General features: G+C 52.6%; 1 protein-coding gene across 1 annotated transcript in view; it reads left to right on the top strand.

Moving 5' to 3' along the window:
* The window catches only part of LOC127051295 (zinc finger protein 569-like), a 34,635-nt gene extending 22,300 nt beyond the window's left edge, over positions 1–12,335 (top strand). Inside the window, exons 8-9 of the mRNA XM_050953382.1 lie at positions 4,041–4,778; positions 10,148–12,335. Of these exons, the coding sequence (XP_050809339.1) occupies positions 4,041–4,778; positions 10,148–10,323 (914 nt within the window). The 3' untranslated portion in view covers positions 10,324–12,335. The remainder of the gene's footprint in view (positions 1–4,040; positions 4,779–10,147) is intronic.
* Positions 12,336–12,556: the final 221 nt, after the last annotated feature.

Below are 12,556 nucleotides of genomic sequence, written 5' to 3'. Positions count from 1 at the left end.
ATTGCTCCCTGGGTCTCCAAAGATGGTTTGGGATGAGAAGAACCTCTACTGGAAGTACCTTGCCTGGTACATCCTGGGATCGTGTTTGCCTTTTGCATGGCCACATGACATTGGGGCTCATAGGTATCCCAGCAATGATGTTATAAAACTAAAAGGTTAGGAAAGTAATCAAATGCCCTTCCCACTCTAACCAGTAGACCCTACATCATCCCAGAGCTGGGACGGAACCCAGCCATCCTGACTCCCAGCTCCTCCTCTAACCCACTAGATCCCAACTCCCATAGCAGTGAACAAAATACAGGTGTCTTGACTCCCGGCCCCCTGTGTTAACACACTAGACCCAACTTCTCTCCCAGTGTGGGGAATAAAACCCAGGAATCCCAACGTTCATCCCTTTCACTGTTCTATCCCATTAGATCCCACTCTCTTCCTAGAACTGGGAATAGAATCCAGGAGTCCTGATAATCCAAGACCCCTGCTCTTGCCACCAAGGTCTGAGCTCCAAATTAAGCTTTCTTCCAAATGTATTTCTCGGGTCCATCCTGGGTATGTGTCTTCAGATGTCTTGTGAAATTTGGCCAGCCACTAAAGTGCTTCCCATAGCTGGGACAGTTATAGGGTCGCTCCCCTGTGTGGATCCTCTGGTGCATAATAAGCCTGGAGCAAACACTGAAGCTCTTCCCACATTCATCGCATGTAAAGGGTTGCTCCCCTGTGTGGATCAGCTGATGCTGGGTGTGGTTGGACTTCTGGCTGAAGCTCTTCCCACAGATGACACATTTGTAGGGTCGCTCACCAGTATGGACCCTCCGATGGCCTGTCAGTGAGGAGCTGTGGCAGAACACTCTCCTGCAGTCGGGGCATTTGTAGGGTTTCACGCCCATATGGATCCCCTGATGCTCCAGGAGGCTGGAGGTCTGAGCAAAGCTCTTCCCGCACTTGCCACATCCATACGGCCTCTTGCCGATGTGGGTCCTACTATGCTTGATTAGGGTTGCACTCTGACTGAAGCTCTTCCTGCACTGGGCACACATGTAGGGTCGTTCCCCCATGTGGCTCCTCTGATGGTGAAGGAGGTTGGAGCTATCAGCCAAGCTCTTCCCACACTGAGGGCATTTGTAGGGTCGATCCCCAGTATGGATCCTCTAGTGCCTGTGAAGGTTTGATCTTTGGCTAAAGATTTGCCCAGATTCGGAACATCTGTGGGCTTTTTCTCCCATGGTGATAGGGTTGGCTTTGGTTAGGCTGAAGTCTTCTCCATGCTGCGCGGGGGTCTCCCTGCTGCTGTCCTGCTTGCCCTGACTCTCGCTGATGTCTCCTTCCCGGGGGCTCTCCTCTTCATCTCCTGGAAGAGAATAAACCACAGCTGAGCAGTAGATGAATACCGTCAAATCTTTCCTGCATCACTGCTACCCAAGAGCTGGCTGGGTGGGTGGGTTCAGTTTCCCAAACGCCCTCCCCTTGCTGCTCCAGAGCCGGCGGGGTGTGTGTGTGTCTCTCCAGTCCCTGTTTGGCTCAGATCCTGACCTCTCCCCTCCACATACACATACTTCCTCCAGGCAGCGATTTCTTGCCTCTGCTGCTATTTCTCTCCCTTCCCAGAGCCCCCATCGCTGAGACTGCGGGACAATCCCCTCCTGGGCCTGGGGCTGCAGATGAGGACTCACCACTGTCCCCCTTCACTACACAGAGCCCAGCTGGTCACATCATCAGCTGATGGAGGGGGGAGGGGAGAAGCAGGAAAGCACTTGAGCTGTGAAACCCCCCACTCCGCTGGGAGGGAATGGGGGGAGGGGGAGGAGGACTAGGATTAACCCTTCACTGCCCAGATGTTATGCAATAGCTTGGTTCTAGACTGGCACCGGCTAGAGGACGAGGGGCATCTGGGACACAGCTAACCCTTATGGAAGGAGGCACGGGGTGCAGAAGTCCCTGGGGAGCCATGTAGGAACTCATCCTGCAGATGTTCAAGCACATGTGGACCCAGCTGTCACGGTGCCTGGCCTGGGTCCCGGCTGCAAATGCCCAACTCAGAGCAGACTGTCAGAAACAGGGCAAACCTCCCCTCTCAAAAAAAACGGTGCTATATTCTTGCATTAGATTTCACCAAGCCAGTAAAAAAAGTCACTCCTGGAACACTGTATTAGTTTTACCCTGAAGCCAGAGACAGTTCCCTTAGACAGTCCAACCCCCACGTTTTTTACAATCCAGACAAAATGGACTTTGTGATGAAAGCTTATTAAAACCAAATTCACCACACATCAGGTTCTTCCAGAACTGTGGGGCCAGCCACTAACCAAGGTCAATGGATACTTCATATCATAAATAAAAAACCATGCCGATGGCTAATCCTTTAGTAAGCAATCTAGAGGTTTATCAACAAAGAAAAAGAAATGAGAGTTATTAAAAGGTTAAACAGATAAAATACATTACAGTTGAATTATAAAGCATATAGTCCAAAAGATAGCAGGGATGTTAAATCTGCTGATTTTCTGTAAATCTCTCTGGATTGCCCAAGTAGTTTAGGGGCGAGCGACCTCAGTCCTTTTGTTCAAAATTCCCTTGTGAGAGTTCATCAGTCCAGAGAACGGATAGGAAAGAGGTGGGGAGGAGCCTTTGTTCTCTTCTTGTATATCTTGACCCTTTGGGCTGGAAAAATACTGGCTGTCTCATGGGGCAAGCATCTCCATGGCACACAGGAAAAGAAAAAAACCTCAGTGCCCTATGTTGTGGAGCTCCTCCTGGTGCTGGCCAAGATGACCATCCACCAGACAGGGAGAAGGAAGCTGGACAGGGAGGTGTTCTGGAAGTATGGGGCCTACTTCCAATCCTCCCTTATATCACAATTCCAGGCAGAGTTCCTCAGGTCCATGTCCACTGGCTCCCTGGATGGCTTTGAGGAGCAGGGCACTGTCCCGGATTCCTTGCTCAGTGCCCCCCTCTGAATCATTGTCTTTCAAACGGTGACTTTCACTCATGTCCCTGTATTTTTAATTTGTTGTCCCTCAAAATAATATCAGACCTGGGTTCAGTAGCTCCTCCCTTTAGGCCCACCCATCCTCAGTACCCAACAGACCCCACCAGAGCAAATGTTCAGGCATGAAATCCCTTCCAGTGGAACCTGTTTGTCTCTCACTCATCCACTGCCTTAGAACCCGCAGGACCCCAACGTTCCATCCAGTTGCTTCGGAACCCTCAGGAACCGAACATTCTGTGCAGCTGCCACAGAACCTTCAGGGCAGGGCACCAACATTCCATCCAGCTGCACTTTCGTGGGATAAGGGATCCCTGTGGGACTGTGTCCATTTGTGCTTGAACACCCATAGGGTGCACGAGGCTTGGGTGAGATCCCGGCCGGAGCTCCCTTCCACAAGGGCTGGCTGCCCGCCCGTGCCCCCTGGGCGGATGACGGTGCGGCGCGCTAATTCCCAGGCTGTATCCCGCCCTCGCCAGCGCCTTGCGCCTGACGCCTGGGCAGGGAAGGGTTAATCCGAACCCCGCCCTTCCCGGGGCACGTGGTGCCATAAGGGGGCTGTAACAGGGCAGGTCGGGGGCAGGGTGCGAGCCCGGCAGCGCTCCGGACGCCTGGGTTCCGAGCCTGGCTCGCAGCGCTGTGAGGGGCGAGCCCCAGTCTGCAGGCAGCGGGCCCGGGAAGGGCTCGCCTCGGCCGGGCGGGCGGTGAGTGGGGGCGCCGGGGAGAGGCCGAGGCAGGACATCGCTGCCTGGAGGAAGTGGAGGCAGGGGGGGTCGGAGCTGAAACGCAGCTGGTACCGGAGAGACTCCTCCCCCCCCCCCAGCCAGCTCTGGAGCAGCGCGGGGGGGTCTGTGCCGCTGAGCCCAGCAGGGTCCCCCCAGCCGAGCCCGCCGTGGGGCAGCAGTCGGAGCGGGGTTTCTAGATCAGCTGTGCGGGGTTTCCGTCCTGTCCCGGAGGTGAGAACAAAGGAGGGAATCCGCATCCGGCCGGGACTTGGAGCCCAGAGCTGCACAGGCCACTGGCGAGGAGCCCCAAAGCCCTGAGCAGGGAGAGACACCAGCCTGAGTCCGTACGGGGCTGGTTGACATCAGGGGGACACCCCCATTCCAGTGTAAAGACGACCCCACCCTCATGGAAGAAAAACCCTATAAATGTTCTGACTGCAGGAAAAGCTTTAAGCAGAGCTCGGCCCTAAGGAGGCACCAGCGAACCCACACGGGGGAGCGACCCTACAAATGTCTCCAGTGTGGAAAGAGTTTTGCCGACAGCTCTAAGCTCCTTCGCCATCAGAGGAGCCACACAGGGGAGCGACCCTATGGGTGTGAGTGTGGGAAAAGCTTTGCGGACAGCGCCAAGCTCCTAGAGCACCAGCGAACCCACACAAGAGAGCGACCCTACAAATGCCCTCAGTGTGGGAAGAGCTTTGCTGACAGCTCCAGCCTCCTTCGCCATCAGAGGAGCCACACAGGTGAGCGACCCTGCATGTGTGCCCAGTGCGGGAAGAGCTTTGCCGACCCCTCCAACCTCCTTCGCCATCAGAGGAGCCACACAGGGGAACGACCCTACACGTGTGCTCAGTGTGGGAAGAGCTTTGGGCAAAACTCGAGCCTGATGAAGCACTGCAGGGCCCACACAGGTGAGAAACCCTGCAGGTGTGATGAGTGCGGGAAGAGCTTTGCTCAGACCTCCAACCTCCTGGAGCACCAGAGGATCCACACAGGCGTGAAACCCTACAAATGCCCTGACTGCGGGAGAGTGTTCTGCCACAGCTCCTCGCTGACAGGCCATCGGAGGGTCCATACTGGTGAGCGACCCTACAAATGTGTCATCTGCGGGAAGAGCTTCAGCCAGAAGTCCAACCACACCCAGCATCAGCGGACCCATACGGGGGAGCGACCCTTTACATGCGATGAATGTGGGAAGAGCTTCAGTGTTTGCTCCAGGCTTATTATGCACCAGAGGATCCACACAGGGGAGTGACCCCGTAAATGTCCCAACTGTGGGAAGCCCTTTAGTGACTGGCCAAATTTCACAAGACATCTGAAGACACATACCCAGGATGGGCCTGAGGAATAAATTTGGAAGAAAGCTTTGTTTGGAGCTCAGACCTTGGTGGCAAGAGCAGGGGTCCTGGATTATCAGGACTCCTGGATTCTATTCCCAGTTCTAGGAAGGGAGTGGGGTCTAATGGGATAGAACAGTGGGAGGGATGAATGTCTGGACTCCTGGGTTTTATTCCCTGCATCTGGAGAGAAGTTGGGTCTAGCGTGTTAACACAGGGGGCTGGTAGTCAAGACACTTGAATTCTATTCCCTGCTGTGGGAGTGGGGTCTAGTGGCCTAGAGGAGGAGTTGGGAGTCAGGATAGCTAGGTTCTGTCCCAGCTCTGGGAGGACATGGGGTTTACTGTTTAGAGTGAGGAGACAGCATTTGATTCCTTTCCTAACCTTTTAGTTTTATAAACACCATTGCTGGGATACCTATGAGCCCCAATGTCATGTGCCATTGAAAAGGCAAACACAATCCGAGGATGTATCAGGCAAGGTACTTCCAGTAGAACTCAGGGGGATAGCTTATTGGTTTGAACATGGAGCTGCTAAATACTGCATAATGAGTTCAATCCTTGAGGGGGTGACTTACAGATCTAGGGCAAAATCAGTACTTGGTCCTGTTAGTGAAAGGAGGGGGCTAGACTCAATGACCTTTCAGGGTCCCTTCCAGTTCTATGAGATAGGTGTATATCTCCATATATTTAGGTTCTTCTCATCCCAAACCATCGTTGGAAAGAGAGGGAGCAATACAGTATCACCATTCATTCCTCACACAGAAAAGTTGGTCTGGTCTGAGCTCATCCAGTCCAGTCCCCTGCACTGAGGTAGGACCAATTCTGCCTAAATCATCCATGGCCAGTGTTTGTTTGTCCAACCTTCATCCAAAATTCCAGGGACAGGGAGGCCACAGCCTCCCTTCGAAGCCTGGTCCAGAGCTTAACTATCCGTAGAGTTAGAAAGATTTTCCCAATATCTTACTTATATCTCTCTGCCTGAAAACTGAGCTGATTACTTCTTGGCCTGCCATTGGTGAATACGGAGAACAAATGATTACTGTCTTCTTTATAATAGCCTTTGCCATATTTGAAATGTTATTAGGTCCTCCCCTCCCATCTTCTTTTGTCAAGTCTAAATATGCTCCATTTTTCCCCCTCATAGATCAGGTTGTCTAAACCTTTGATCATTTTTGTTACTCTCCTCCTGGATTCTCTCCAGTTTGTCCACATCTCTCCTAAAGTGTGGTGCCCAGAACTGGGCACAGTATCCTGGTGAGGCCTCACCAGGGCTGAGTAGAGCAGGACAGTTACCTCCTGTGTCTTATGTACAACATTCCTGGGAATACACCCCAGCACGATATTAGCCTGTATTGTATTGACTCATATCCAATCTGTGATCTACTATAATCCCAGATCCTTTTCAGTAGTATTACTGCTACCCAGTGCTCCCCGTTTTGTAGATATCCATTTCATTTTTTCCTTCCTAAGTCCAGGTCTACACTCAAAAATTAAGTCAACCAAGTTATGTTGCTCAGACACCAAACACTCTCTTCTGAGCTGTGCAAGCCCTGTCTTTACTTTGCAGGTAACAAGAGGTGCACTGTAGTCTCCTTGAAGCATCCCCCTTGTGACATCCAACCCGACACTGATTACTCACAGAAATCCCAGATCATCTGCTCCGAAAGGAGCAGTGTACCCCAATTTACAAGTTTGACCTTACCTCACCGCTCGCATAGCACTTGTGAGCACTTCTAATAAAAACAAAAGGTTTATTGAGGGAAAAGGTAGACATTCCGCTAGAAACAAGAGAGAAGTGGTCACAATACAAAACAAAATCACAAAACGTGAACTGTATCACAGGGGTAGCCGTGTTAGTCTGGATCTGTAAGAGCAGCAAAGAATCCTGTGGCACCTTATAGACTAACAGACGTTTTGGAGCATGAGCTTTCGTGGGTGAATACCCACTTCCTCAGATGCATGTCCCATCCTGAGAGCCTGAATAGGTACCCCCCCCACACCCCTCCCCAGGTTAAAGTCTGAGGCATTAAACCCCTTCCTGTGGAATCAAGTTTGTCTGCTTCTCACCCATGCATGCATCTGAGGAAGTTGGTATTCACCCACGAAAGCTCATGCTCCAAAACGTCTGTTAGTCTATAAGGTGCCACAGGATTCTTTGCTGCTTTTACAAAACGTGAACTAGAGCTGTTGGGAATGAAGGCATATTTAGGCAGAAGCCTGCTGTGGATTTTAAGAGTTTGTTCTGACAACGTTTAACAGCAGAAGCAGAGCTATGTATGTGTAAGAAACTGCAGAGCAATCATGGTCATGAGAACAAGAAAAGATCCAGTGACTAAAAAGCTAGAAAAGACCGGTTTGAACTAACATTAAACTTGTACTGATGGGGGAGGAGAGTTAACATGGAAATGAGAGACTAATACACATATGTAAGAAAAGAATAAAAATTATAAGTAAGTTTGCAAAGAGTCCTGTGGCACCTTATAGACTAACAGACGTATTGGAGCATGAGCTTTCGTGGGTGAATACCCACTTTGTCGGATGCAGGTGCCACAGGACTCTTTGCTGCTTTTACAGATTCAGACTAACATGGCTACCCCTCTGATAAGTAAGTTTGTGTAACAAAGGGAGTTTGAAGTTGTATTGTCTGATGCTGGAAGAGGAGCTTCCCACTTGTAAGTAGTTGATCACAACTTGCTGAGTGTTTTGTCTTAATAAATATTTGTTAGACCCATCTGCTGAGTACTAATAGTTGCCTTTCCTACCTAATGCAAACACCTTCTGCTGAGCATTCATTGACCCCAGAGTGAAATGATGTAGTGGCCATAATCCAGATCCAATGGACAAACTTCCTAAGCATTTGTCGGGGTGGGGAGCAGGAAGTATGAATCCGTGCAGCATTTCTGCTTCCTCAGCTATTCACCCCAAGTACAATCAGGCCCTTGACCCATGAGCCTTTCTAGCCAATCCCTATGCACCACCTGAGCCAGCTGTGTGTTATGCAGCTGGCCCACCTCCGAACTGTGCCTTGGAAACAGCTGTCGAGGCTTGTGCTCCACACCCTTCACTTCCTCAGCCTTGTGTCCTGCCCCAGCACCATGTGGTGAGACCGCCTATCCCCTGTGGAGGGTGAAGAAATTTGGTGAGCAAGCGCATATTTCACGCTAGTCCCACGGCCCACCTGGGATATTAGTTGGTCGCTTCTTCAGAGAGCCATGAGCATGGATGTGAGCGCTGTGCAGGGTTCTCTGCTTGGTGCCCTAGCTGGATCTAGGTTTTTGAACCTATGATTTGTATCACTGTTTTTTTTTTTCCACTAGTTGTCCCTCAAAATCATTTGAGAGCTGGGTCCAGTAGCTCCCCACCTTAGGCTGGAGGACGGTTGCCTTAGATATGGGTGGGCTTGTACCATCCCATCCTGAGAGCCTGAATAGGTACCCCCCCACACCCCTCCCCAGGTTAAAGTCTGAGGCATGAAACCCCTTCCTGTGGAATCAAGTTTGTCTGCTTCTCACCCACCACTGCCTCAGAACCCCGAGGGCCCCAACATTCCATCCAGTGGCTTCAGAACCCTCAGAGGCCCAACATTCTGTGCACCTGGGAGCCCTCAGGGCCCCAATATTCCGTGCAGCTGCCAGGGAACCTTCAGGGTCCCAACATCTCACCCAGCTGCACTGTCCTTGGGATAAGGGATCCCTGTGGGACTGTGTCCATTTGTGCTTGAACATCCATAGGGTGGAGGAGGCCCTGGGTGAGATCCCGGCCGGAGCTCCCTTCCACAAGGGCTGGCTGCCCGCCAGTGCCCCCCTGGGCGGATGACGGTGCGACGCGCTAATTCCCAGGCTGTATCCCGCCCTCGCCAGTGCCTTGCGCCTGACGCCTGGGTAGGGAAGGGTTAATCCGAACCCCGCCCCTTCCCGGGGCACGTGGTGCCATAAGGGGGCTGTAATAGGGCAAGTCGGGAGCAGGGTGCGAGCCTGGCAGTGCTCCGGATGCCTGGGTTCCGAGCCTGGCTCGCAGCGCCGTGAGTGGCGAGCCCTAATCTGCAGGCAGCGGGCCCGGGAAGGGCTCGCCTCAGCCGGGCGGGCGGGGAGTGGTTGTGCCGGGGAGAGGCCGAGGCAGGACATCGCTGCCTGGAGGAAGTGGACGCAGGGCCGGGGGGGTGGGGTCGGAGCCGAAACACAGCTGGTACCGGAGAAACCCCCCGCCCCACCAGCCAGCTCTGGAGAAGCGCGGGGGGGTCTGTGCTGCTGAGCCCAGCAGGGTTCCCCCAGCCGAGCCCGCCGTGGGGCAGCAGTCGGAGCGGGGTTTCTAGATCAGCTGTGCGGGGTTTCCGTCGTGTCCCGGAGGTGAGAACAAAGGAGGGAATCCGCATCTGGCCGGGGCTTGGAGCCCAGAGCTGCACAGGCCACTGGCGGGGAGCCCCAAAGCCCTGAGCAGGGAGAGACACCAGCCTGAGTCCGTACGGGGCTGGTTGGCACCAGGGAGACACCCCTCCCCCGCCCCACCCCAGGGTAGAGACATGGAAGAAAAATCCCGTAAATGTTCTGACTGCAGGAAAAGCTTTAAGCAGTGCTCGACCCTAAGGAGGCACCAGCGAACCCACATGGAGGAGCGACCTTACAAAATGCCTCCAGTGTGGGAAGAGTTTTGTTGAGCGCTCCAACCTCCTTCGCCATCATAGGAGCCACACAGGGGAACGACCCTACGGGTGTGAGTTTGGGAAGAGCTTTGCTGAGAGCTCCAAGTTCCCAGAGCACCAGCGAACCCACACGGGGGAGCGACCCTACAAATGCCCTCAGTGTGGGAAGAGTTTTGTTGACCGCTCCAACCTCCTTCGCCATCAGAGGAGCCACACGGGAGACCGACCCTACACATGTGCCCTGTGCGGGAAGAGCTTTGGGCAAAACTCGAGCCTGATGAAGCACTGCAGGGCCCACACAGGCAAGAAACCCTACAGGTGTGATGAATGCGGGAAGAGCTCTGCTCAGACCTCCAGTCTCCTAGAGCATCAGAGGATCCACACTGGCGTGAAACCCTACAAATGCCCTGTCTGTGGAAAAGTGTTCTGCCACAGCTCCTCGCTGACCAACCATCAGAGGGTCTACACAGGTGAGAGACCCTATAAATGTCCCGAGTGTGAAAAGAGCTTCAAACACCGCTCTGTGCTTATTCAGCACAGGAGGATCCACACAGGGGAGCGACCCTACAAATGCCCCGACTGCAGGAAGACCTTCGCCGATCGCTCAGTCCTGACCTGGCATGAGCGCATCCACAGAGGCAAGTGATCCTACAGGTGTGTTCATTGTGGGAAGGGCTTCAGTCAAAGCTCCACCCATGTCCAGCATCTGAGAACCCACACCGGGGAGCGGCCCTATAGATGTGAAGAGTGTGGGAAGAGCTTCAGTGTAAGTTCCAGCCTTGTTGTCCACCAGAGGATCCACACAGGAGAGAGACCTTATAACTGTCCCAATTGTGGGAAGAGTTTTAGTGGCTGGCCAGATTTTAGCAGGCATCTGAGGACCCACGCCCAGGAGTAAACCTGACAGGCGACCCAATTCTGGGAGATGCTACTGTGAGCACTCTGGGCTCTTTAGAGAGAGAACCCACCCATTGGAGAGACCCTATAAATGCCCCAACTGTAGCCAGAGTTTCTGTCTCAGCTTGGAGTTTCGTAGGTACCAGAGAATCCTCATATGGAGGTAACCCTATAAATGTCCCAACTCATGGAAGAGCTTTAGTTCCAGGATGTATCGTACTATTCATTAGAAGATCCACAGCAGAGGCAGGCCTGAGCAATAAATGTTGGAGGTAAGCATCATTCAGAGCTCCGAACAGGACTTCTGCTGTGGCAGTGGAGTGGGGCCTCAGAGTAGGACTTCCGAGTAGGGCAGATAGTGAGTTTCTTTTCTCTCTCTTATTTTTGGAAGAGGCATTTTGTTGATCTTGTGGAATCTGGGTTGTTAGAAAGTCAAACTGAATGTGAAGTTGTTTTTTTCTTGCAGAATGTAATTATTTTCTTCACGCTACCCTAAAGGGTAGGGGGAAGGGATATCAAGTTTGTCTGTGAGGCCAATCTTGTCCCTTTTGTGGGTCAGTTCCTGTGCAATATTGATCTGTACCATACAGGGTGAGCAGTGCCACACTGCTACCTCCTTCTGGCAGGTCACAGTCAGGAACGCCAGCAGCCTTTTTGGCGCCCTATGCGGCAGAAGGTCCCGCCCCCAAAATGGCACCCCTGAGAGAGGCGACAGAAGATCCCGCCCCTGAAATACCGCCGACGACCACGGTGGCTGAACATTCGGCCGCCATGGTCGCTGCTCCCCAAATGTTAGTCCCTGTCGCCTAATGGGCTGCACCGGCCCTGGTCACAGTCCAGATCCAATGCAGAAATGCCCACACTAAGGGACGGGCTGAGAGAGGAATGGGGTTTCTTACATTGCTGCTTCCTTAGCCAGCTCCAGGGCAGATACTGAGAGATGGGCCCTTTCCCTGGGTATCCCATTCAGCTGCTCCTCCCTCACAGTCTGTTGTGGAACTCTCAGGTCCCCAACATTCCACTCTAGTGCTACGGAACCATCAGGCCCCCAACATTCCATCCGGCAGCACTGTCCTGGGGATGAGGGATCCCCTGAGTGACCGTGTCCATATGTGCTTGATCATCCATAAGGATGAAGTCTTGGATGGCTCTGGTGTCCTCTTCCACAAGGGTTATCTGTACTCCCGTGTGCCCCTCATTCTCTGCCCTGGCTGAGGGTGTATCCTCTGCTCACAGCTGGTCTAACTGATAAGGGCTATGTGATATAAAGAGTTAATCCCAATTTCCACCCCCCCTTCCCAAAGTGCAGTGGGTGGTGCCATGTGGGGCAGGAGATGTAAAAGTGCGGGAACCTTCCTGTTCCCACCCCCTCAATCAGGTGATTATCTGGTTTGCTAATCATAATTTGCTCGGAGTTGCTCCCAGTCCTGCAATGTGTGCGCCCAGGGGCCAGTCGCCATCTGCAGCCCGAGGGCCCAGGAGGAAGAGAGGTGGCTCAAGAGGAGAGAGAAACAGCAGCAGAGGCAGGAAATCACTGCCTGGAGGAAGCAGCCACTGATATAATATGAGAAACTGCTACCTGTAGGAATTTGCTACCTGCAGCAGTTACTCATATGTAAGGAATTGTAAAAAACTGCTATCTGCTGTAGCAAATTCCTACAGATACCCTAAAGTGTGAGACTGTTGACTTTTTGAGTTCAGAGTCAGTTTTGGACTTGACTACCTTGAATAACTCTTTGTATCATCTGCAAACTTTGCCCCATCACTGTTTAGTCTTTTTTCCAGATCATTTATGAATATGTTGACCAGCACTGGTCCAAGGACAGATCTTTGGGGGACAAGGGGTGTTTAACCTCTCTCCACTGGGAAAAACTCTTTGTTTCCTATCTTTTAATCCATGAGGGCACCTTCCCTCTTATCCTGTGACTGCTTAGGTTGCTTAACAACCTTTGGTGTGGGAACTTGTCAAAGGCTTTCTGAAA

Source organism: Gopherus flavomarginatus, chromosome 5 (genome assembly GCF_025201925.1).
Source record: "Gopherus flavomarginatus isolate rGopFla2 chromosome 5, rGopFla2.mat.asm, whole genome shotgun sequence".
Lineage (NCBI taxonomy): Eukaryota > Metazoa > Chordata > Testudines > Testudinidae > Gopherus > Gopherus flavomarginatus.
The sequence above is the reverse complement of the archived record's forward strand: the minus strand, read 5'-3'. Positions and strand labels throughout refer to the sequence as shown.